Below are 26,145 nucleotides of genomic sequence, written 5' to 3' on the forward strand. Positions count from 1 at the left end.
GGGGTCGCTGTGTCAGGGGATCGAGGAGGGCGGTGATATCGCGTTTAGGTCGGCGCTTTTGGGCAGATAAGCCCAGTGAAGTTTGTTTTTTAAAATTCAACAAAAGAAAATAGTGCAGTTTTTAAAAGCTAAACACACACACAGTCCTCCGGCTTCCGCCTCAGAGGATGACACAAACAGCAAAATGATGGCACTTTCTCACACATATGTATACAAAGTCCCAGTACAGCACAGACCACAGCAGTGCTACATTCCACACACACACAAAACAGGTACAGCACAGGCAGCAGAAGTGCAACCTTCCTACACCAACCACACACATACCCAGTACAGCACAAACAGCAGCAGTGTAACATTCCACACACACAGACCAGGTACAGCACAGGCAGCAGCAGTGAAACCTTCCTACACCAACCACACACATAATTACACACCTACCCAGCACAACACAAACAACAGCAGTGTAACATTGAACGCACACGCAGGCCAGGTACAACACAGGCAGCAGCAGTGCAACATTACACACACACAAATTCACACAGAACAGGTACAGCACAGGTAGCAGTGTAACATTGCACAAACACAGAACAGGCACAGCACAGGCAGCAGCACACACACACACACACTCACAAAGCGTCATGCTCCAGTGCTATTCGAGGCGTCCAGTTGCCTCTCTCACATCACTCTTCAGGCTGGAGACCAAGGCCCCTTTCGTCTTCAGTAAAGACGCGGTTATGTGTGGGTTCTCCGTGATGCATGGGGGTGGCTGCAGCTGGACTGTGGTTTTGATGAATCATCTTGCAGTTCCTGTGTGGGTTTCCTAGAGGGTCTCTGAGAAACTATTTGGTTCTCTATTAAGGTGATTAAAGTTGTCAGATACACTTCACTGAAAATGAGGAAAGATAGAGGGTTGTGCCCTCTCGATTGATCAACGTTGGTAAAAAATAGATGTCAAAGAATATTTTGGTGTTTATCACGTGCTTGGTTTTATTTATATTTCCATAGATAGAGTGCAGATAGAGATTGTGAAGAGAAAAGCCGGCACGTGTTTCGCCCTAGTGGCCCATTGGCTTTTTCAAGGCAGAGCTTCGTTATCATCAATATCTTCCTATTCCTTTGAAAGTCAAATGCTTCGTCTCTGCGGTCCCAGAACCAAGCACGTGATAAACACCAAACAATTCTTTGACATCTATTTTTTACCAACGTTGATCAGTCGAGAGGGCACAACCCTCTATCTTTCCTCATACTCAATTCTACAATGGCTCTTGGGTGTAGCCATTTCCGAGGAATGTGCCACAACTAAATTGGTCCCTGTTGGAAAAACACCACTCCCACACTAGAAGGGGTGGTGGTGGTCTTCCGAACACACTGTGGTAGCTTGGCTCGAGTGGTCAGGAAACAGGCACCGTGCTAAGCATACGACATACCCAAACAATAACCATGCGTGCATCCGTTCCAAAAACGACTCTACACCGTAAAAATTATGAAAATATCTTTCTTTATCTTCTTTTTCTCTTAGTTGCTGATTGGATAAAATAAATAACAATCACAATATACAAACTTTTTAGAAAGTGCAGGTCAAATAAATACTGGCTTAATGATTCAATAAATAGGGGTGATCATAAATACTGAAGGCATAAATAAAGGTGCAATACATACAGGCAATTAAATATTCTGAGGCAATAAATACTGTAAACCGATAAATATTGTGCATCAATAAATACTGTGGACCAATAAATACAGTGGAACAATAAATAGGTTAAATACAATAAATACAGTGCCCCTAATAAATACTTAAAAGCTGACAGTGACCCTCATGGAATCAGATCACATTTGAATTCCTAAGGGCTGATTTGGCCCAGGCACAGCTTGTGGGGATGTGGAAGGCTTGGGGGTGTCTACTCCCTGGCTTGGTCAAGGCTGAGGCCTAAACTGAGGTAGATAAAGGGGGGAAATTCCAGAGACCTGGCTCTCTCCCTCCACACAACTTCTCTAGATTAGTCCCAGTTCACCCCTGGCACAGTCAGGTTGGTTCCAGCACCTCCCTAGCCCCTTAGAGCAGTCTCTCAGGTTTCCACAGGGCCTTAGGCGCCCTCTACTCCACTTACTGCCCTTTTTCTGATGCTCCGACGCCGCTGGAGTCGTGTCGATGCCGTGAGGTGGTTCCGGTTCGATGTCGGCGGCCTCGGCACAATGTCAGTTCTTTGACGACGCCGGTAGGCGGCTCCGGTTCGGTGTCGGCGGCCTCGGCTCGATCTCGACCTCCGATTCGATGGCGTCAGGCAGTCTTTACTCGATGTCGACTTCGGGCGGCTCCGGTCCGATGGCGACCTCGGATTCGATGACGTCGGCCGGCCTTGCCTCGATGTCGACTTCCGGCGGCTCCGGAGTGCGATCCTCACTCCCGACCTCCGGTGCTCCTCTCCTTAGGTTTCCGGCGACTCCGGAGTGCGACCTCCACTCTCGACCTCCGGCACGATTCTCACAGGTTCCGGCGACTCCGGAGTGCGATCCTCACTCCCGACCTCCGTTACCCCTCACCTCGGTCTCCGACGACTCCGGAGGGCGGACTTCACTCCTCCGATGACGCCGCTCACTCGACCTCGGTGACTTTCTCCTCGACCTCTGGTATTCCTCACGACCTCTGACGGCGCCCTCTCTCGACCTCTGGCGACTCCGGGCACGACGTCCGCTTTCCAGTCGGCGCCGCTTCTCCACCTCGGGCTCCGGGTCTCAGGCTACTCGACGTCGGACTTCAGGGAAACCAGTTTCCAGGTCAGGATCTTGCTGTCCTCTGTTTCTAAGGCCTGTTCCTGCTGTCCAGGTCCTTAGGATGGTTTTTCTGACTTCTTCCCACACAGGGCTCCAGGCTGGGCTCAGTCAGTAGGGACTAGTATCAAGGGTGGGTTTATGGACCCCACTCCAGGCACAAGTTTCCACCCCTGCTGCCTCACTCCTTCCTCCTTCAAGTTTCTGCTGCTCACTCTTCACCAGTCAGGTGCCAACTGCCAGCTCCAACTACCAACTCTCTGTTTTAGCTTCCCAACATTCTAAACCGCCTCCAACTGTCACAGGGTTCTGGAATGTTCTGGAAGGTGCTAGCAGGTTCCAGTGGATGCTGGTGATGTCACAGGTGGCCACCATTTTGTGTTCCAGGCCCTCAGACAGAAGTTTCAGGGGTAGCTAAAATGGATCCCTGAATCTGCAGCAACACTAAAAAGTCTGGTGGTTCCCAAAAAGGAAAAATTCAAACAGGGTTTGAGGCAAAAGTGGGACAAAATAAATAATGATGAGGAGGGACCACCCAAAGGGCTGACAGGTCTAACACGCGTCCCCCCCAGCTGAAAGTGGGGAGAGCTACCCAACCCCTTGGGAGTTCTCATCACTAAGGCGGAAATACCTTGAGAGACCGTCTGCATTGGCGTGGTCCACTCCAGGCCGATGTTCCACCTGAAAGTCCATTCCCTGTAGGGAAATAGACCACCTCAACAACTTGGGATTCTCCCCCTTCATTTGCATCAGCCAACGAAGGGGTCTGTGGTCGGTCTGAACTAGGAAGTGCGAGCCAAACAGGTATGGCCGCAACTTCTTCAGAGCCCATACCACTGCAAAGGCTTCACGCTCTATTGCACTCCACTTCTGTTCCCTGGGAAGTAGTCTCCGGGATAGGAAGACCACGGGTTGATCCAGACCCTCTTCGTTGAGTTGCGATAACACTGCCCCAATGCCATGTTCTGATGCATCTGTCTGGACAATGAACTCCTTGGAAAAGTCTGGGGCCCTTAAGACCGGGGCCTCGCACATGGCTTTCTTCAATTTCTCAAAGGCTTGCTGACAAGCCTCCGTCCAGACTACCCGTCGAGGTTGTTTCCTGGACGTGAGCTCCGTGAGGGGGGCTACGATGGTACCGTACCCCTTCACGAAGCGGCGGTAATATCCCGTGAGGCCCAGAAAAGCTCGGACCTCAGTCTGTGTCTTGGGGGGTTCCCAGGCCATGATGGCCTCGATCTTCGCCTGGAGGGGTTGCACCGCTCCCCTACCCACCAAGTGTCCAAGGTACACTACCGACCCCTGCCCGATCTGGCACTTGCTGGCCTTGATCGTCAATCCAGCTTGTCTCAGGGCCTGGAGAACAGCTTGCAGGTGACGCAAGTGATCCTCCCAGCTGTTACTGAAGACGGCTATGTCATCCAGATAAGCAGCAGAGAAACTCTCCATTCCGGTGAGGATCTGGTTTACCAGGCGCTGAAACGTGGCAGGTGCGTTCTTGAGCCCAAAGGGCATCACACAGAACTGGTAGTGGCCATTGGGCGTGGAGAAGGCTGACCTTTCCCTTGCTCCATCAGTCAAAGAGATCTGCCAGTACCCAGAAGTAAGGTCAAAGGTACTTAGATATTGGGCAGCTCCCAGCCGGTCAATCAATTCATCCGCCCTAGGGATCGGATGAGCATCAGTTTTGGTCACTGAATTCAGTCCCCGGTAGTCCACACAGAACCTCAGTTCCGGTTGGGCACCCGGTGGTGCAGCTTTTGGTACTAGTACCACCGGACTGGACCAGGGGCTGCTAGAAGGTTCGATCACTCCTAGCTCCAGCATCTTAGTGACTTCACTGTGAATGCTGGCCTTCACCTTGTCTGACATCCGGTAGATCTTGGACTTCACAGGTGGGCTGTCTCCTGTGTCCACGTCATGGACGCACAGGTGAGTCCTACCCGGGACAAGGGAGAACAACGAAGAGTACTGTCCCAGGACCTGGCGACAGTCCTCCTGCTGTTCAGGAGTTAGAGATGGGGAGAGAATCACTCCCTCCACCGACCCATCCTTCTCTTGAGACGCAAACAGATCAGGGAGAGGCTCGCTTTCCACGTCCTCTCCTCCGTCAGTCACCATCATCAAGATGACTTCGGGCCTCTCGTGGTGGGGTTTGAGGCGGTTGGCATGCAGCACCCGCAGGGGCTGACGAGGGGTCTTCAGGTCCACCAAGTAGGTAGCCTTACCCTTCTTCTCCAACACCTCAAAGGGTCCTGACCAGCGATCCTGGAGGGCACTAAGCTCTCCTGGTTCGATCACCCACACCTTCTGGCCAGGCTCCAACTCCACCGGGTGAGCGTTGTGGTCATACCACGCCTTCATCACTGCTTGGCTGGCTTCCAAGTTGTCAGAAGCTTGCTTCCACAACTTAGCCATTTGGCTCCGGAAGGCCAACATGTAGCTCACCACATCCTGGGGAAGCTTTCTGGGAGTTCTTTCCCATCCGTCTCTCACCAGGTTGAGAGGTCCACGTACAGGGTGCCCATACAGAAGCTCGAAGGGGCTGAAGCCCACTCCCTTCTGTGGCACTTCCCTGTAGGAAAAAAGTAAACAGGGTAGGAGGACGTCCCATTTCCTCCGCAGGCTTTCAGGCAGACTTCTGATCATGCCCTTCAAGGTTTTGTTAAACCTCTCCACCAGACCATTTGTCTGGGGGTGGTAAGGAGTGGTGAACCGGTATGTCACTCCACACTCCTTCCACATGGCCCGCATGTACGCTGACATGAAGTTGGTCCCCCTGTCGGACACCACTTCCTTGGGAAAACCCACTCGGGTAAAGATTCCCATCAGGGCCCTAGCCACAACAGGTGCTGTTATGGTCCTCAGAGGTATTGCCTCTGGGTACCGTGTGGCATGATCCACCAGAACCAGGATAAACCTGTGACCAGCTGTAGTTGGTGGATCTAACGGACCCACAATGTCGATGCCCACCCTTTCAAAGGGGGTGCTAACGACAGGAAGTGGTTCCAGGGGAGCTTTCAGCTTCACCCCTGTTTTCCCACTGGCTTGGCAAGACACACATGTCCGGCAGTAGGTATCGGACGACACTTTCATCTGAGGCCAATAAAAGTGTGGGACAAGACGGGCGAAGGTCTTGTCTTGCCCCAAGTGTCCTGCCAATGGTATCTCGTGAGCCAACTCCAGAAGGAAGGCTCGATAACGTTGAGGGACTACCAAGGCTCGTGACGATCCATGTAGGGGTGCCTTGGGTTCACTGTAGAGGAGGCCGTCCTCCCAGTAAACACTGTAGTTCCCTTCAACGTTCCCTGCTGCCTGGGCCTCGGCCTGTCGCCTCAGCCCCTCAAGGGTAGGGCACTCCCTCTGGCCCTGGCAGAATTCCTCCCTGGACGGGCCTCCCTCCACGTGCCACTCGGCCGGGATGGGTAGGTCCTCCAGGTTGGTAACGTCCCCCACCGCAGACTCCTGGTCCACCACCTCCGGTGGCCTATCCGTCCTACGGGGTGGGGACGCCGAGGCAGGCTCCTCCTGTCCTCGGTTCTTCCCTTGACTGGCAGCTGGCTGGGCCTTTGTTCCAGGCTCCACCCGAAATGAACTCCCTCTTCGGGTAGTCGCGGACCTTGTGCTAACACAGGCCCAATCAGGTGTACCCAGCATCTCGGTGTGAGTCCGGTATTCCACCTCCTTCCAAGCGTTGTGCTCGCTGTCATTCCCCAGCAGACAATCGACTGGCACGGCAGGGCTTACGGCAACTCGAAGTGAACCTGCAACCCCCCCCCATTCAAAGGGAACCTCGGCCACTGGATAGTGGCCTGTTCTGCCGTCAGCCATCGCGGCTGGGTGGAGTACATCGGGAATTACCTGCTCTGGAGACACCAGTTGACTACGCACCATAGTCATACTGGCTCCTGTGTCTCTCAGAGCCTCCCCTCTTTGGCCGTTGATGGTGACCCACTGCCCATACTTTACAGTATTTGCGGGCACCTGGATCTTAGGAACCATCTCCCGTTCTCCCAGGGACACTAAAGTGACACCCGCCCACTCCCTTCCCTTAGTTAAGGGCATCTCCTCCCCGAGCACTACACTAGCTACTCCGGGGGTCTTTCCTCCAGTGGGAGGGGGTGGTCGTTTCAAGCACTTTGGATCTCCTTTATAGTGTCCAACGCCACCGCACTCATAGCAATGGACAACCCTTGGCTGCTGACTCTGGCCAGGATTAGGGTTTCTGGGTGGGTTAGCCCTAGGGGTGAATCCTGTTCCCTTCCCTTGGAAGTTATTTTGGGGGCCTTTGGAGAACTCCTTTTTCTTTTCCCCTCCCTCTTTCTTCTGGGGGGCGCCCTGTCCGGCCTTTTGAGTATCCCCTCCAGTCCCCCTTGTGGACACCCGGGTACTAGCCCAAATGTCCGCCTCCTCAGCAAGCTTCCGGGGACTGGTCAGCTTGCTATCCACCAGGTGTTGCCGCAGTTCAGGGAAACATTTCTCGAGCAGGTGTTCCTTCAGTACTAGGTCAAACAACCCCTCGTAGTTCCTCACTTCACTGCCCTGAATCCAACCTTCCAGTGCCTTCTTTGCATAGTCCAGGAAGTCCACCCAATTCTGTGTGCCCAGTTTGTGACTACCCCTGAACTTCTGTCTGTACTTTTCAGGTGTTAGTCCAAACTTTCTGATGAGCGCCAGTTTCATGGTGGGGTAGTGGGTCTGCTCATCCTCTTCGAGGGCCAATAAAGCATCCCTACCAGCTGGAGGCATGTACTTGTACAATCCCCCTCCCCAGTACTTCTCTGGAACCCCATGGGCCCTCAACGAGACCTCATAGGCCGCTAGCCACTTGGCGATATCGTCGCCCACCCCATAGCTAGCTACTATGTCCTTTGGCAGGTATGGTTTAGGTTCCCTGGTGATCTCTTGGGTTTGGCTGCCACCATTAGGAACAGGTTGTGCCCCGATTCTCAAGATCTGAAGATCTATTTCTTTCAGTCGTAATTCATGGGCCATCCTCTGCTCCTCCTTCTCCTTTTCCAACCTTGCTAAGTCCCATGTGAGCTGTCTTTTCTCCCTCCGGTCTGTTAACTCCACTTCAGACAAGCCACCGCTAGAGGCACTGCTGCCCTTCCTAGAAATGGTTCTGGGCCCCGCTGACAGGTTCCCCACCTCAGGTTGGTACATCTCAGCCCCCTCGGTGTCAGGCTCTCTATCCCTGTCCTCCTCCTCAGCCTTGCTTTCTCGACGTGCCTCCCCCCAAGCCCTTAAGCTGGTTTGGAGTGCACCCTTCTTTGCTCCTGGGGGACAGTACACCCCCTCCCGCTGGCAAAACTCCCTGAGTTGGGCCACAGTGTACGTTTCTAGATTTTCTAGTACAAATTCCATCTCGCCCACTCAGGTTAGAGGACAGGTTTTGTGCAGTAACTATGCAGGGGGGTACCTTTAATAATACCTCCTCCCACCACCAGAGTAAATTTGGAAAAAACAAAAACCCACAATTAGGAAGGCCGCTTTGAGAAAACTCCCGGTGTAGGCCTATGGACTACCCACAGTTATTGTTGAGTATACGTAGGCACAGCTCTATCCCACCACTGAACACCAATTTATGTTGGAAAAACACCACTCCCACACTAGAAGGGGTGGTGGTGGTCTTCCGAACACACTGTGGTAGCTTGGCTCGAGTGGTCAGGAAACAGGCACCGTGCTAAGCATACGACATACCCAAACAATAACCATGCGTGCATCCGTTCCAAAAACGACTCTACACCGTAAAAATTATGAAAATATCTTTCTTTATCTTCTTTTTCTCTTAGTTGCTGATTGGATAAAATAAATAACAATCACAATATACAAACTTTTTAGAAAGTGCAGGTCAAATAAATACTGGCTTAATGATTCAATAAATAGGGGTGATCATAAATACTGAAGGCATAAATAAAGGTGCAATACATACAGGCAATTAAATATTCTGAGGCAATAAATACTGTAAACCGATAAATATTGTGCATCAATAAATACTGTGGACCAATAAATACAGTGGAACAATAAATAGGTTAAATACAATAAATACAGTGCCCCTAATAAATACTTAAAAGCTGACAGTGACCCTCATGGAATCAGATCACATTTGAATTCCTAAGGGCTGATTTGGCCCAGGCACAGCTTGTGGGGATGTGGAAGGCTTGGGGGTGTCTACTCCCTGGCTTGGTCAAGGCTGAGGCCTAAACTGAGGTAGATAAAGGGGGGAAATTCCAGAGACCTGGCTCTCTCCCTCCACACAACTTCTCTAGATTAGTCCCAGTTCACCCCTGGCACAGTCAGGTTGGTTCCAGCACCTCCCTAGCCCCTTAGAGCAGTCTCTCAGGTCTCCACAGGGCCTTAGGCGCCCTCTACTCCACTTACTGCCCTTTTTCTGATGCTCCGACGCCGCTGGAGTCGTGTCGATGCCGTGAGGCGGTTCCGGTTCGATGTCGGCGGCCTCGGCACAATGTCAGTTCTTTGACGACGCCGGTAGGCGGCTCCGGTTCGGTGTCGGCGGCCTCGGCTCGATCTCGACCTCCGATTCGATGGCGTCAGGCAGTCTTTACTCGATGTCGACTTCGGGCGGCTCCGGTCCGATGGCGACCTCGGATTCGATGACGTCGGCCGGCCTTGCCTCGATGTCGACTTCCGGCGGCTCCGGAGTGCGATCCTCACTCCCGACCTCCGGTGCTCCTCTCCTTAGGTTTCCGGCGACTCCGGAGTGCGACCTCCACTCCCGACCTCCGGCACGATTCTCACAGGTTCCGGCGACTCCGGAGTGCGATCCTCACTCCCGACCTCCGTTACCCCTCACCTCGGTCTCCGACGACTCCGGAGGGCGGACTTCACTCCTCCGATGACGCCGCTCACTCGACCTCGGTGACTTCCTCCTCGACCTCTGGTATTCCTCACGACCTCTGACGGCGCCCTCTCTCGACCTCTGGCGACTCCGGGCACGACGTCCGCTTTCCAGTCGGCGCCGCTTCTCCACCTCGGGCTCCGGGTCTCAGGCTACTCGACGTCGGACTTCAGGGAAACCAGTTTCCAGGTCAGGATCTTGCTGTCCTCTGTTTCTAAGGCCTGTTCCTGCTGTCCAGGTCCTTAGGATGGTTTTTCTGACTTCTTCCCACACAGGGCTCCAGGCTGGGCTCAGTCAGTAGGGACTAGTATCAAGGGTGGGTTTATGGACCCCACTCCAGGCACAAGTTTCCACCCCTGCTGCCTCACTCCTTCCTCCTTCAAGTTTCTGCTGCTCACTCTTCACCAGTCAGGTGCCAACTGCCAGCTCCAACTGCCAACTCTCTGTCTTAGCTTCCCAACATTCTAAACCGCCTCCAACTGTCACAGGGTTCTGGAATGTTCTGGAAGGTGCTAGCAGGTTCCAGTGGATGCTGGTGATGTCACAGGTGGCCACCATTTTGTGCTCCAGGCCCTCAGACAGAAGTTTCAGGGGTAGCTAAAATGGCTCCCTGAATCTGCAGCAACACTAAAAAGTCTGGTGGTTCCCAAAAAGGAAAAATTCAAACAGGGTTTGAGGCAAAAGTGGGACAAAATAAATAATGATGAGGAGGGACCACCCAAAGGGCTGACAGGTCTAACAGTCCCTGACAATTGTAGCACCTAAAATCCAGAACCTTCCACCCAAACAGCAACTTTTACACTTCACTGAAAAGGCTGGTCCGGCCCACACAGAATTAAACATTTTCCAGAGCGGCAGCTGAAAATCGCCTTTTTCGGATTATGATTTTAAGTAAAATGACCCACAGGGAAACTTAGTAATCTGAAAGAAACACGTTAGTTAGATTCCTCACCTTAGAATATCCCCAGGCGTCAGACTGGATCCGGAAGATTTTTCGTCAGCAATACCCCTTGCGCGTCGCTAGGCGTCGTCTGCGGCTCCGCGTCCGTCGTCGGCGTCGTGCGCCGGAATGACGTCGGAGTACTTAGACGCCGCCCTCGCGCGCTGACGTCAGTTCTTCTTTTTTCCGCGCCAGTAAGCGCAGATCCGGGAGAGCTACCCCTTTAGTCACTTTTTGACTAACTTTTTCGATCCTTTTTGATCCTGTCTCGACTCCGGTGCCGGTAGGATGCCTGGTTTTAAAGCCTGTGCTGACTGTAACCGCCTGATGTCGGTTACGGACCATCACCGCCGGTGCCTTTACTGCTTGGGCCTCGACCACGACGCGGAGTCGTGTTCGGACTGCAAGGCCCTGACCTCGAAGGCTAGACGGGAGCGGTCCCGTAAGCTTCTCGAGATTCGCCACTCGGCCCCGCGAGCCTCTCGATCCCGGTCCAGGAGGAGGTCCAAGGATCGGTCGCGGAGCCGCAGCCGACGTCACCATCGGTCGTCGGGATCCAAGTCTTCGGGTAAGTCGAAGCATTCCAAGAAGTCCAAGAGGCGACACCGCTCTTCGGACTCCCCTCGCCGGTCGCGCGACTCGGCCGAGGGTCAGGGTGGTTCCACCCCCGCGGCTCCGGCGGAGCCGCAGGCGCCGCGCAAGTCCCCATACCTGCCGGTCCCTGGGACTGACGCGACGCCGGCGGAGGTCAGTGCCTTCCTCTCGGCCATGAGGAGCCTGGCTCCGGCGTCGACGCCCGCTGGCGCGCCTTCGGGCCCCGCGGACCCGACAGGGCTGCCTTGCCCGCCGGCGGCTCCGGCGCCGTCGACGGCTCCGGCCTCGACGCCGCAAGCACCCGAGGGACCCGTTCCCGAGTCCCCGCCGACGCCGGTTGACCTAGTCACGCCTCCTCCGCCGGCGTCGACACCGGTACCACCCCCGACGCCGACTCCACTCGACGTCGAGCCCCAGTTCAGTCCCGCTCCGGGCCCGGCGCCGCTACGGCGTCGATGGACGCCGCGTTCGGTGCCGCTAGAGACACATTATGTCTACCGCCCGGCTCCGTTCCTTCCTCCTGTATACCAGGAATCGGATGATGGGGACAACTGGGAGGGATCCGAGGATCCTATGGCCGCTCAGGCTCAAATGTCACAGGACTGGGCAGATGAACTGGGGGAGGCCAGTGGCCTGGATACCTCTCCGGACACAGGATTCGTCTCTCCTCCGACTGTGGCTTCGGAGGAGGGCGCTGCTTTCTCTGTGGTGCTGCGCAAGGCGGCCGCAGCCCTTGGGCTCGAGCTACCTGCCGTGGCTGTGAGGACTAACGTCCTCACTGAGGTGCTTCAGTCTGCAGCAAGCTCCACTGAGCCTCTGCTGCAATTCAATGAGGCCCTCATTGACGTTCTGCAGGGCACCTGGTCCAAGCCCTCCACAGTTCCTCCTGTGGACAGGAACGTCGCCAGGCGCCACCGCCCTGCTCCGGGCGACCCCAGTTTTCTGTCCCAACACCCTACCCCCGAGAGCCTGGTTATCCAGGCCTCTACCTCCCAATCCTCCTTCCCGACCGCTCCACCGGACCGGGATTCCAAGAGACTGGAACAGTTTGGCAAGAAGCTGTTCTCTTCCCTTAGTTTGAGCCTGCGGTCTTTGAACACCGCCTGTCTCTTGGACCGTTATTCCCACTCTCTGTGGGATGCGGTGGAGGACGTGCTGCCCCTGTGTCCGGAGGAGGCCCGGACACGACTTACCCAGGCTCTGGCCGATGGGAGGGATGCAGCACGACACGCTATCCGATGTGGGCTTGACACTACGGACTCGCTGGGTAGGGCAATTTCTACCACGGTGGCGCTTAGACGTCACGCCTGGCTGCGGTCCACGTCATTTTCGGGCGATGTCCAGAGCACTCTCATTGACATGCCCTTTGATGTCACTCGCCTTTTTGGCGAGAAAGCGGACAGTGCGCTGAATCGCTTTAAGGACTACCGGGCTACGGCCAAGTCCTTGGGCCTCTCGGCCCCGCGGTCGCAAACTTCCGCTTTTCGCCCCTTTCGTGGCCAAGGAAGGGGTGCCTCCTCACGTACGCCTAGCCACCAGCCGCAGAACCAACCTGCGCGCGGTCGCGGACGTGGTTTCCGCCGAGGCGGATCTGGAGGACGACGAGGTCAGCCCACCTCCACCCCGGCAGCATCCGCCTCAAAGCCTTCCTAGTCCGAGCTTTCAGGCCCATTCCACGCCAGTGGGCGGCAGAGTTCGCCATCACCTGCTCCACTGGCGGTCCATCACATCGGACAGGTGGGTGCTGCAAATCGTCCGAAGGGGCTACTCCCTCCCCTTCGAGACGACCCCTACAGCCATGCCACCGCAGCACCACCGTATCTCGGGGGATCATTTGAATCTTCTCCACGAGGAAGTTTCGGCCCTCTTGGCCAAGGGGGCCGTCGAGCGCGTTCCAAGCCCAGAAGTAGGTTGTGGTTGTTATTCCCACTACTTTCTGGTTCCCAAGAAGGGCAAAGGGGGCCTACGCCCTATCTTGGACCTCCGGAACGTCAATGCCTTCCTCCAGAAGGAGAGGTTCAAGATGTTAACTTTGGCTCAGGTTCTGGCTGCCCTCGACCCTGGAGACTGGATGGTAGCGTTGGACTTGCAGGACGCATATTTCCACATCCCCGTCCTGCCGGACCACCGGCGTTACCTGCGGTTCACGGTAGGCCAAGAGCACTTTCAGTTTACCGTGCTCCCCTTCGGCCTCACCAGTGCCCCTCGGGTGTTCACGAAAGTGATGGCGGTGGTCGCAGCTCATCTGCGCAGATCAGGGGTTCCAGTCTTCCCCTATCTCGACGACTGGTTGTTGAAGGCGGGCTCGCCCCAGACAGTCGTCTCCCACCTCCAGACTACGGCGGATCTCCTGCATTTGCTGGGATTTTCCATCAACGTGCCGAAGTCACACTTGAGCCCCTCTCAGAAGCTCCTCTTCATCGGAGCAGTTCTCGATTCGGCGCAGTTCCGGGTCTATCCGCCGGAACAGCGGGTCCGGGATGTTCAGGCCCTGATTCCCATCTTTCGGCCTCTATCCTGGGTTTCGGTCAGGCTAGTGTTGCGGCTTCTGGGGCTGATGGCCTCCTGCATCCTCCTAGTGCATCACGCCAGGCGGCGCATGCGGGCTCTGCAGTGGGACCTGAAGTTTCAGTGGGCCCAGCATCACGGCAACCTGTCCGACCATGTCTTGATCTCGGAGGGCACTGCACAGCAGTTGCAGTGGTGGCTCACGGACTGCGATTGGGTCATGGGCAGAAGCCTCTCCCTTCCCCAACCGGAGCATGTAGTAGTGACGGATGCGTCCCTCCTGGGATGGGGTGGCCATATGGGAGAGGCGGAGATCAGAGGCCTCTGGTCTCCGGCGGAGTCTCGTCTCCACATCAACCTGTTGGAGTTGAGAGCGATCCGGCTTGCACTGAAAGCCTTCCTTCCCTCTGTCAGGGGCAGTGTCGTGCAGGTGTTCACGGACAACACCACCGCCATGTGGTATTGCAACAAACAGGGCGGGTGGGGTCGTGGACCCTTTGTCAGGAGGCTCTGCGCCTCTGGACGTGGCTGGAACATCAGGGCGTCACCCTAGTGGTTCAACATCTGGCGGGCTCTCTGAACGCCAGAGCAGACGAACTCAGCCGCCGGTGCATGATGGATCACGAATGGCGTCTGAACTACGAAGTGGCGCAAGGTCTCTTTCAGCAGTGGGGAGAGCCTTGGTTAGATCTATTTGCCACCGAAGAGAACGCGCAATGTCAGCAGTTCTGCGCGTTGGAATTTCCAAGGCGGCACTCGCTCGGCGACGCTTTTCGTCACGAGTGGAGTTGCGGTCTGTTGTACGCCTTTCCGCCTATACCACTTCTGTCCAGAGTGCTGAAGAAGATCAGGCACGACCGGGCCCAAGTCATCTTGGTGGCTCCGGATTGGGCACGAAGGTACTGGTATCCCGAGCTACTCAGTATGTTGACCGATCCTCCGATACGTCTGCCCCTTCGGGAGGATCTTCTGTCGCAGCAGCAGGGGACGGTCCTCCACCCGAACCTGTCCAGCCTCCACCTCCATGCGTGGAGATTGAGCGGCGGCAGTTGATGCCATTTGACTTGCCTCCTGAAGTCTGTGATATCATTCTGGCAGCCAGGCGTCCCTCCACAAAGACGGTATACGCCTGCCGGTGGAACAAATTTGTGGCATGGTGCACAGCAAAGGCTGTGGATCCCCTTTCCGCCCCTCTTTCTGAGGTTCTACTGTTTCTTCTTTCTTTGGCCCGGCAGGGCTCTGCCCTGGGCACCCTGAAAGGTTATCTTGCTGCCATCTCTGCCTTCTTGCGGCTTCCTGATCAGCCTTCTCTTTTCAAGTCCCCTGTAGTTACACGCTTTCTAAAAGGCATTACTCACACGTTCCCTCCTGTCCCTTTTGTAATGCCTCAGTGGGACTTGAATCTTGTTCTCACATTTCTAATGTGCGCTCCCTTTGAGCCTCTTCATAATTGTCCTCTTCGTCTGCTGACGCTTAAGACTGCTTTTCTGGTAGCCATCACCTCGGCTAGACGGGTGAGTGAGCTCCAGGCTTTATCTTCAAAGCCTCCTTTTCTCTCTGTTCATCCGGACAAGGTTGTCCTTCGGCCTCGTCCCTCCTTTCTTCCAAAAGTGGTGACTCCATTTCATCTTGGGCAGTCTGTCACCTTGCCCACCTTCTTTCCGCCTCCGCATCCTTCCAAAGAGGAAGAGAGGCTCCACCGTCTGGACCCAAAACGTGCGCTCTCCTTTTGTCTGGACCGCACAAAGCAGTTCCGGGTGGACGACCAACTTTTCGTTGGATACGTGGGTGCTAAGAAGGGGAAAGCTGTGCACAAACGGACCATCTCTCGGTGGGTCGTTTTGTGCATCAAAATTTGTTACTCCTTGGCAAAAAAGGACCCTCCTGTTGGGCTGCGCGCCCATTCTACTCGGGCCACGGCGGCTACCACTGCTTTGGGACGGGGTGTCCCTTTGCAGGACATCTGTCAGGCGGCAACGTGGGCTTCGCTACACACGTTTGCCAGGCATTATTGCCTTGACAGCCAAGTCCGGAGGGATGGCTTCTTTGGCCGTTCTGTCCTCCAGGACTTTCTGGTGTGATCTTGGTTCGCAGACCCACCACCGGGGATGGTATTGATTGGGTATCTATTCTAAGGTGAGGAATCTAACTAACGTGTTTCTTTCAGATGAACAAGTTACTTACCTTCGGTAACAATGTATCTGTAAGAAACATTAGTTAGTTAGATTCCTCACCGATCCACCCATCCTCCCCGTTCTGCGAACTGACATCTAGGGTTAAGGTTATCCTTTTCAGGCCCCTAGATTTTATTTTTGGCACCAGTGTCGGTCTTTGCATGGCTCTGCGTTCCTGGCGCGGAAAGCTATGTACAAGAACTGACGTCAGCGCGCGAGGGCGGCGTCTAAGTACTCCGACGTCATTCCGGCGCACGACGCCGATGACGGACGCGGAGCCGCAGACGACGCCTAGCGACGCGCAAGGGGTATTGCTGACGAAAAATCTTCCGGATCCAGTCTGACGCCTAGGGATATTCTAAGGTGAGGAATCTAACTAACTAATGTTTCTTACAGATACATTGTTACCGAAGGTAAGTAACTTGTTCATTAATGATTATTGGAAACATTGGTTCTCCCCCAGAGGTATCATCTAGTGCAAACATTTCACAATATAGCGCCCAGACGCTGCCGGCACTCAATGTAACCCATAGCAGAAGAAACACAAAATGAACACCATTCACATTTTTTAAGAAAACCTATTCAATACGTTCATTTCAAGCATATAAACAGTAGACAAATTCGTAGTATCCTGGTGAAATGTGACCTCAGTGTGCAGACATAAGAGTAAAATATAGTGCTTTTCTTGCATGTTCCTCAGCAAACAACAGTCTCCGATTTCAATGAATGTTGCATAGTTTGCTTGTTGTATTGTTCTCGATGACGTGTCGACCCGCATATGGATGTGTGGGTCTGCTCAGGACAGAAGCCTTACCGGGGTATCTGAAATAGTTATTGAATGTGTAACTAATCATAAGGGGAAATGGTGTAAGATGATTCACTGCTCATATGTGTTGCAATTACCTGTCTCCTGTGCAATAGTGGACGAGGTCACAGTGGTTCCACAAATACAAGTGCTCACCATTGCAAGCAATTCAATCATACGGACAGAGAGGTGTCCCTGTACCTACAACAGCAAAAGCAACCATGTAGCTGCAAAGTGTATGTGGTAAGGCAAGGTAGTAACCAGTAGAGCAAACAAACTCACCCCTGGTGCTATGGCGTTGGAATAAGAGGCCCGTGAGAGAATGCACCTTCTGTGCGTGGGAGCTCGGTTCCTGCTTTGCCAAGGAACATCTCCCTGCCAGCAGGGACGGACTGGCCGTAGCGGGCACTGGGCGTTTTCCCGGTCAGTCAGAAGAGTGGGGACCGGTGTTCAAGTGGTAGGGGTTGGTTTTGTTATTAGGTCTTGCCTGAGCCAGCGCATGCGCTGCTTTGGCGAGACATTTAGTAGCTGCTTCAAAAGTGCTACATTGCCGGCCACCAGCTTGCTGTTACGCGCACAAGCGCACAGCACTTTTTCCCGTCACGCACGCGAGTGCGCACCACTCGCATCACCATTCGCGTTTTTTTTGTTTTATTTTTGCGAGCACAGAGCGCGTCACCGCGATCACTTTCGCTTTCCCTGTGATCGCGATGACGTTTGCGGCTGCGCGGCCAATGCTTGTTGTGTGTTTGTTTGGGTAAACTGCATTATTTTCTGGTCCCCAGCTCTCTGCTTGTGTTTCGTCTCTTTCTCTTACTACCTTTTCTACTCTTCATCTTTCACCTCCTCGTCTTCCTCCTAGCCCCTCACTGAGCCAGTCACCCCTCCTGGCTCTTTGCTTCCCAGATTTCCCCCCTAAGTTCCCATTGACTAAGTTCCTTCCTCAGAGACACAAACAATGGGAGGTATTGACACAATAGCGAGTCGCACATTTATTAATTTAACTTAGCAGTTCTGAATTGTACTAGCAACAAATGTGAAACGCCCGGCAACGTGGGCGCATGCCCGGTAAGGTCTGTTCTTCATCACGCTGAGCGCTTGGTGACATGGCGCGCTGGGAGTCAGCGTTATCAGAGGTCCCATTGCCCTGCTGACACTCCGTAGAACGTGGCGTTCTGCGAGGCAGTCCGTGGCAGCGTGTTTGTTTATATCCAAGAGGCGGTGAATGCTTCTACGCCATGTACTCTTAAAATGCAGTACTTCCAGGGTTGAACACAGCCGGCAAAAACATCGCTACTGCCTATCATTTCATTGCGTGACATACGCCATTTTATGCTGTCTAACGAGCCATGCGCCCAATCCCAGCTCGAGCCACTCTACAGGGAAGCCGGGACCTTTCTTTGGGGGGAGAAACTGTCTTTAAGCCGACATGATGAATTCAAAGTGCAGAGACGTCACAGGTTACTGCAACATACATTCTGGGAAGGTGATGTTTTAGCTTTAAGACCCTGTGAAAGGAGGAAGAAAGCATGCTGTTGTAACCCCCACACATCAAAGAAATGGAAAATTCGGCTCAGAAGTAAGTCTAAAAAGTGCTAAACAGAGCAAAAAAATAAATATAACAAGCATTGGCAAAGCCAATAGGTCTCGCCTTTGGGACCTTATAAGTGTTTAGCCATGCAACACTTGATGTTGTTGCTCCAAGGATATTGTGCTGGATAACTAAACACTTATAAGGTCCCAAACGCGAGACCTATTGGCTATGCCAATGCTTGTTTTGTTACTGTGGGGCTGTTTTGCAATATCGGCGCCCTGTAACAAAACTGGCAGCAGTGCTGCTTCTCGCTAGCAAACCCTACTCCCCTCTCCCTGTCTCCCACTTACCCTCCGGGGGGGCGGTGCTGGGCCAGGGCTGGTTTGTGGTCCCAGTCCAGCCGTGCCTGCTAGTTATAGACAGGCCTTTTGACAACTGAGGGCTTCCTGTTATTACATGCAGAGAGATAGAGCAGGCGATCTGGAAGTTTCCCCCTCCCCCCCCACAAAGCACCAGGCATGGATAAAATCCCTGGGGATGTTTTTGTCCAAGATTGATGTCTGGGCACCATATCTTACTGTCGTGTTTAACCTCTTCCATGCTCGTGACGGCCGGGAGCCGTCGCGCGTCACGGTGGGCGTGTGCGCACGACTGGCCCCGGCCGTCCGGATCCCCGCCCACTAATGAAAACGCCCGCACAGTGCGGAAATTCCACGTGCATGGAAGGGGTTAATGCTTTTTTGAATGGGATACGCACTCATCCTAACGGGCAGGGGTGGAAATACTCCCCGTTTATAAGACTGGCTGCCCAGTGGACCCAGCTAACTATAGGCCTATTAGTCTCATCGATACCATGCAGAAGCTCTCTAGTAGAGTTATTCTCTCGAGGCTGCAAAACTGGCTAGATGACAACCACATACTCTGCCCCTTGCCAGCAGGGTTCCGTGCCGGCCCATCCACGATTGATCAAGTGTTTAGGCTTCAGTTGATCTACTTGGAATCCATTTTTCTGGAGAAGGGCAGGTTATATGTGGTGTTTGTGGATCTTAGATCCGCTTTTGACCTGGTTCCTAGAAACATACTGTGGAATGTGCTTGCCGATCTGGGCGTTACTATATATCAATGCTGAATCATTGAGAGACTGCATGAACAGAATTTGCCTAGGTCCGTTGTGGGCGGTTAGGTGAAGTTACAGATCCCTTCCCTGTGAGTAGGGGTGTAAGACAGCTATGTGTCCTTGCCTCGACCTTTTATATTCTGTATATTAATGACTTGGTCGCCAAACTGAACACCTGTCAAAATAATGCCCCTAAGCTGGATAGCATGAGGGTTCCTGCCTTCATGTTCGCAGATGACACCCTTCTTTTATCCAGGTCGCCATTGGGGATTCAGAAAACCTTGGATGCATTCAGCAATTTTTGTAAACAGAGATGGTTGGAAATCATTATTGGTAAAACAAAATTTATGATTTTCAACCCGTGTCATACCACTCGCTCTAAACCATCGCTGAATGGTACCCCGTTAGAACAGGTCCACCTATTTGAATATCTTGGCATCACTTTAAATGAGAACTTAGACTAGGCCTACCATATTTCGAAGCATAGACTCAAATTGGAGCAGCATGTCGGGGGTTGCAGAAGTTCCATCGGGGGTCCTTCTCTAAACCAGTCTCACCAAATCATTAGAAATAGTGGAAAACTGGTTTTTGAAGCACGTGCTCATGGGTCTAGTTAACATGGGGGATGATCCGGGGGGGGGGTCAGGTCTGCTGACCAGCTAAATGGAGCTTAAAAGGCGGTTCAAAAGTTTTAAGTTAGATCTGATACTATCATCACAGGCCCTGGGTTCACTAACTAGCTCATTCATGTTGGTTAAGGATTCTTACTTTGCAGAATAATTTCTAGGCGAGATGGTACCATGCCTGGCTAAGAAACTGTATGAACAATTCATGCATGGGACTCTACCACTCCGCTCTTTTACGTCGAGATGGGTGGAGTCCGCTGGACTGGAAGAGTTCGCCTCTCCCTGTTGTGGTTACACCAAGGAAACTGTGGCCCATATGTTTTTCTGCCCAGTGTATAGTAGGGTCAGGGCTAAACGGCTGGTCACTATCTGCGAAAATCTAGGTTTTACCGTAACCCAGTATGCCACGTTATGCCATGGTAGGGTTTTGAAATCAGACACTAGGCAACATATTGCTTTTGCAGTCTCAAGGAACTTACAAGCAGTGTGGTTTACTAGGACATTTCTTTCAGCTCCTTAGGGTAATGGTGCTATTCTATCTATAATTATTCTAAAATTGATCTTATGTCCATCTTAAATTGTAAGGCTAAGAATAATGTCTTAATGCTTTATATCCGATGCTTTTAATCTTTTACATCTGTGAGGAGTTTTATCACAATTGTAATGATTTGTATTTGACTGTACTAAGTTGTATCGCTGTCTCTTCTATGGCAAAACGGCGAAATGAAGAGTATTGAACGGAATCCATAATGGCCGCAGCCCTGGTTGTAAATATCCATGTTGTCACTGCTCTGTTGTGCTAATTCTGTTCCTTTTCTCTTTCTTTCCCCATGGGGCTCCGCCTTGCATGGCCACCTCCCCAGAAGTGCCTCGACCCCCACAGAGCAGATCGCTCAGCCCGCGGGGGAGCGCGCCCCACGACTCAGCAAGGAGATGAGTGAGACATACGCCGTGGTGAACAAGGCCCGCACTGCCCCTCCTCGGGTCGGCAGCTCACCAGAAACCCGCAGCCAGCCCCCGCCAGCGGCAGCCACTCACTACGACAACATAAGGCCCCTGAGTAACCCCGGCGGGCCCAGCACCGCGCCTGTGTACAGCACCGTCCGCCCCAAATCCAAGATTTCCGCCAGCCCCACCCCTGAGGGTCAGACACTGAACGGCAGCTGGGCAGCCCCACCCAGCTACTCGCTAGCCGGAGCCCCCACTATCCAGGAGAAACCACAGGAGAGCAACTACGCCACCCTCTACATCCGGGGAGCAGGTAATGTGGGGCCTGGACGTAGGCGCCGGACAGCCAACATGGCGACCCTGTTCAAGCCCTGGTGCTGCCTTGTGACTAAGAGGGATTAGTGGGGGCGCCACACAGGCTCCCAGGAGGAGGGTCGCCCCTCTGGAAACCTGCTGGCCCCGCACACTAGGGGTTACAATGAAACTGTGAAGTGGAGGAGCAGACCGGAAGCGGAAGTGGTGCTACAGGATAGGGCTGACAGCCTGTGTGCGGGTCTCACTTGTGAAATGAAATAGTCCCTGCACTGGAGAAGCCGTGGGTACTGTGGGTCAGACTGGGGGTGCACTCAGCATTGTTGGGGTTCAGTACTCGAATGGTGGGAGTCCTGCTGGTCAGGACTGAGGTGCATTCATGGGTCCCAGCATTAGACTACTCCCAGGCCAGGGTACAGATGTGTTGGTGGAGCTATATGGGCATAGCCAGGATTTCTGTGGCTCTGGATTGAAGTGCACTGGGTGAGGTGTGGGGGAGGGCACCCAGTATTGGTAGAGCAAGGGGGTGCTGCAGGTCAGTTGTCTTTCAAGAGATGAATGTGGGATATTCTTCCTTGCAGAGTCAATGTCCTCTATTCCCAGTTCCAAAATATGAGAACAGCGCCCTCATGTGGTGGACACCAGAAGTTGTGCCAGAGACTCCTGAAATGAGGCCGATGTACAATGCACAGGTCCCTTGCTCCCCTCACCACTTGGGTGTAGTTTGTGGGTGTTTGGTTCCCGTTTTCACAGGTAGATTGCACAGTTAAGTCACTTTCCTTCCAACAGTTTCAAACAGACTACCTTACTTCTGCAGTGGTTAATTCCAGAGTCCTGGGTCAGATTTCACGCCTTAGTCTTGAACACTGAGTTCACTACTCAGGTCATTGTCACTCTCACATTTGTTAATATTCTGCTCGTCTTATCAGGGTTTTGTGAGCAACTATGTGTTCACAGGGACACATTTCCATGAATCTGTCTCTTTTCTCCTATTCACCCCGAGTGATACTGAGTATGTTACATTAGTGGATATTCAACTACGTTACTGGACAAAGAGGGCATCACTGGTTCACGTCCTCGACACAGTGGAGTGAGGAACTCCATCTCCAGGCCAACGAATCCCAGAACTCCAGCCCTGAAGCAACACTTGTCTGCTCCTGGTGCATTTGGTACAAAACGCCGGTGACCGTGACACTCATGGGACTATGTCCCAAGGCATGGGGTGCCCCAGTCGATACACTTCCCATGCGAGATCACGCCTTAGGCTGCAGGCTTTGTGATTTAATCCTAAATATCTTCCAGTGCTGCGGTCATGGCGAGAATCATCCTTGATCTTCCTCGGCCGACATGTTTCGGATCAACTCCCATCAAAAGAGCTTCTTCAGGCTACTGGTTCCTATACAGTTTTCCTCTCCTTCTAGTCATTTCCATGGTTACTGACAAGTTCAAATGAGTATTACAGGAACATGCAGCAAAATTTGACAACTGGCCAGTCGAGGGTACAGTTACTCCTCCCACCACCCCCTATCTCAGTTAATGGTATCCTGGCATTCGCCCACCGCCTGGCAGTGATGATTCTCTGGGATAATTCTATAGCGTTGTTGTGGCCACCTATGCTAAAGCTACTGCCAACCCTTAGGCTGCTAGCCAGTGTCCTTAGTGGATGAATGATAAACCATCCTCGTCATTTATAGGACTTTCATCCTGTGTGGGAGTGAGACCTGGTCCCTCCGAGCCACTCTAAGATTTTCGATTTCAGGAAGCTCCTATTTTTTTCCCTTCATCGAAGGAAGTATCAGGCCTTTCAGAAAGCCAGGGACCTCACCACTCCCTCGTGGTACTGTTGCAGAATTCAGAATCGTTGCCACCTGTAGCCCCAAGCACCTCGAGTGGGTGTTATAGAGAAGCCACAGTCACACAGGGTACATTCACGAAAGCAGAAAGGTGGTTTTATTTATCAGTTAAGACTGAACATAGCACTGGCATAGCTTGAAGGCGACAGAGTGTTTTAACAAGATATGAGTTTAGACAGGAATGATTCATATCCCCATGTCAAAAGTAAAACACACATTGATTTATGAACAGAATAATATAGTTAAACTAAATGCAAATTAAAAGGGAGGTATTTATAATATGCTTACACTTTACAGCTCCTCAGATCTCTTATAGCTTACGTCTCCTCTTTTTTTGTTTTACTCTTTAAAGCACTGCATTCTCCTATCACATCTCTCCTGCCCCCTGAACTCTGAGGCTAGTGTTCCCTGTCGTTCTGATAAGACCTTTCACCCCCCTAACCCTGAGTTCTAAAGTCCTCACTCCCCCAACTTTGCCCCTTTTGGAATTATTGATTAGTTATGTGAAATTCTTTATTCATGTTATCCTGTTTCTCGTCTTGTTAGTCCGCTTCTTTGATAATCATTTTTGTTTTCGTTCACTGTTGCAACAACTTTCCTTTGTTAACTTTTATGTTATACTCAAAGTTATTTGTAAAAGAGTGCTTTTTATTCTTATTTGGTTCGTTTATTGTGAAGTACGAAGCACTGAAAAAGTACTGAAAACGACTTCAGTCGGAAAGCTTGGATCAAAAAGCCTAATAAACAAGCATTGGCATAGCCAATAGGTCTCGCCTTTGGGACCTTATGCAACTGTTGCATGGCTAAACATTTATAACTAAAAACTTATAAGGTCCCAAAAGCGAGACCTATTGGCTATGCCAAGCGGCCGTGAAAGTGATCACGATCAAACATCGAAGCGGACGTGCGGCCGCGAAAGTGAAAGTAATCGCGGTCAAGCGCGGCGCGCGCGCCCGCACACATGCACTGTAGCTCTAGGCTGGCCTGGTAGCACTTTTTGGAGCCCTCTCAATAAGTCTCGCCAGACCAGCGCATGCGCTTGGTCAGGCGAGACCTAAAAAGGGTTAGCCTCCCACACACACTTTGGGGTATACCCGGACACCATAGCTGAACTTATTTTGGGCAAAAAAGAGCAGAGAAGATGCTCTTTTAAGATGAATGAAGTGTGATCAATTGAGATCGCAGTACATAAAGATGAGACCCCCACTATTACCCTTTAAAGGTATGAGGCGACTCACTGGCTCTTAGTCTGTTCTTAATCTAGTTTCCAGCTTCATGCCATACTCTGCTGGCCCATTCTATAGGCCATTCAGTTAGCGCTCTAGTTGTTTTTATTACGGCCTCCAAAGTCACAACTGGTCACACTTTTTCTCGCGTGAGTTGCAGGGACATTGCAGACCTTCCCCCGTTTCTAATGCTCTCATTTGGCGAAGCAGTACACAAGCGAGTCACTTCATTCCCTAAGCGCCTTGAACCCTACACCTAGCGCTGCCTCCTAGTTCGCGTCACATCTGGGCAGTACACCAGAGGACATGCACCAGGAGCAGCTCTGATCATTCAAGTAACTGTGGTGGCAGGGTTAGTCTCTGCACGGGACAGCGACCCCTTTCTAATGATGCCATCTCGCTTACCAAACATGCATTTAAACACAAACTTTTAAACTATTTTCTCTCTTTTACAATACTCCACGTTTCAGTACAGCTCAAAGGGAAAATATATGTGTTTTCTGCAGAACGCCTCCTCATGGTAGTATGTAAGCGCTTTGTAAAGTCAACTCTTTTTTACGAATACGCCTACTGTCTTGCTTTTCAGAGGACAGTTGGACACCAGCCTTCTGTGCATATTTTGTAGTGTAAGTAGGTGTGTCACTGTACTTCTCTGAGAGCCTTTTCCCCCGTACAATTACTTTTAAGCCGAGGGCCAGATAATTCCTTTACGCATCTTTATCCTAGACTATCAAAAGTATTTTAGTTCGTCTTCTTTAATACAAATGCTTGAGCCCAAGTGCTTCCAGCTTGGAGGCCTCCATGCTAAGACATTCCTAGGGCAGCTTCGGTTTCTTCCAGAAGACAGAATCCATGGCAGAGCTCTACAAAGCAGCCATCTGGGCCCCAGCACGTGCCATCGGCAGCCATTCCTTGGGTGCTAGAGTCCTCGGGTGTTTGTAGATGCTGCTGTCAACGCCCTTGCCTCCTTGATCTGAAGCCTCCCGCTTCTAAACCGGAGCGACATCATCAGAATGAACATGGAATGTTCACTCATCTCAGTAACTTCTGTACCTTGGTCTCCAGCTCTCTCTTCCTAAAACTTCTCTTCGGTACTGGACTTGTTGAGGGTTCTACACATCAGGAGTGCGGTGCATCGGCAGTGTTGTCTTCTGTCTCAGATCTGGAAGGGTAGCGGGTGTTCTATGCCAGGATTAAGGGTCATTGACTGAGTACTGAACTAGCAAGGACTGTGGGTCACTGTGGCCTGGCACACACATACAAAACCTTTCCCCTCTGAAGCCTGATTGACGCGGTACAGGGATTTAACCTACTCTCCGGAGGATGCTGCTTGGAAGGGAAGTTGGGTGGTTTGAAGGGTTGGCGCATGGACTCTAGTTTCCTTTACTAGAGCATCGGGTTTGGGGGTACGGAAGCGCTCAGTGCACTAACTGAAGCAGAGGCACACCTGCCCTTGTACTGACCCCCCCTACGATTGGCAGAAGTTTGAAGGGGCAATAATACAATCTTGTCTGCTCACAAAAGGTACTAGATGTCCGGCCAGAGCCAGGGTTTGGGTGACAGTTGTGTACATTATTAGCTCTCCTCGGGCTCACGATTTGGGGCACCCTGAGATTCCAGCACGCTCCGTCTGCACTTTCCCCAAATATGAATATGACACAGAACCCAGTGAGAATCTTGGGGTGTGTTCCTCCAGAATCCAGAGGTCAACTGTATGTCTTTATTGTGTTTGTCCTTGTATTTAGTGCCATCCTTGTCTTTGTTGTGTATATTTGTGCGATGTATTGCGTTATTTTTGTGATCTAATAAACCCGTATGTCTTTACCGCCTGTGTCTTTTTCTGTGTCTCTGCATTCAAGAGCTCTGGCTTCTTCTTG

At 52.3% G+C, this 26,145-nt stretch overlaps 1 protein-coding gene across 2 annotated transcripts in view; it reads left to right on the forward strand.

Annotated features, from left to right (window-relative positions):
• PTPN18 (protein tyrosine phosphatase non-receptor type 18) overlaps positions 1–26,145 on the forward strand; it is a 328,066-nt gene that overhangs the window by 276,388 nt on the left and 25,533 nt on the right. The window contains exon 13 of one of the 2 annotated variants that reach the window (XM_085629675.1): positions 20,793–21,190. In XM_085629675.1, the coding sequence (XP_085485801.1) occupies positions 20,793–21,190 (398 nt within the window). The remainder of the gene's footprint in view (positions 1–20,792; positions 21,191–26,145) is intronic. The other variant, XM_085629674.1, reaches the window with a different exon arrangement.

The sequence above is a fragment of the Triturus cristatus genome, chromosome 10 (assembly GCF_964204655.1).
Source record: "Triturus cristatus chromosome 10, aTriCri1.1, whole genome shotgun sequence".
NCBI classification, from domain to species: domain Eukaryota; kingdom Metazoa; phylum Chordata; class Amphibia; order Caudata; family Salamandridae; genus Triturus; species Triturus cristatus.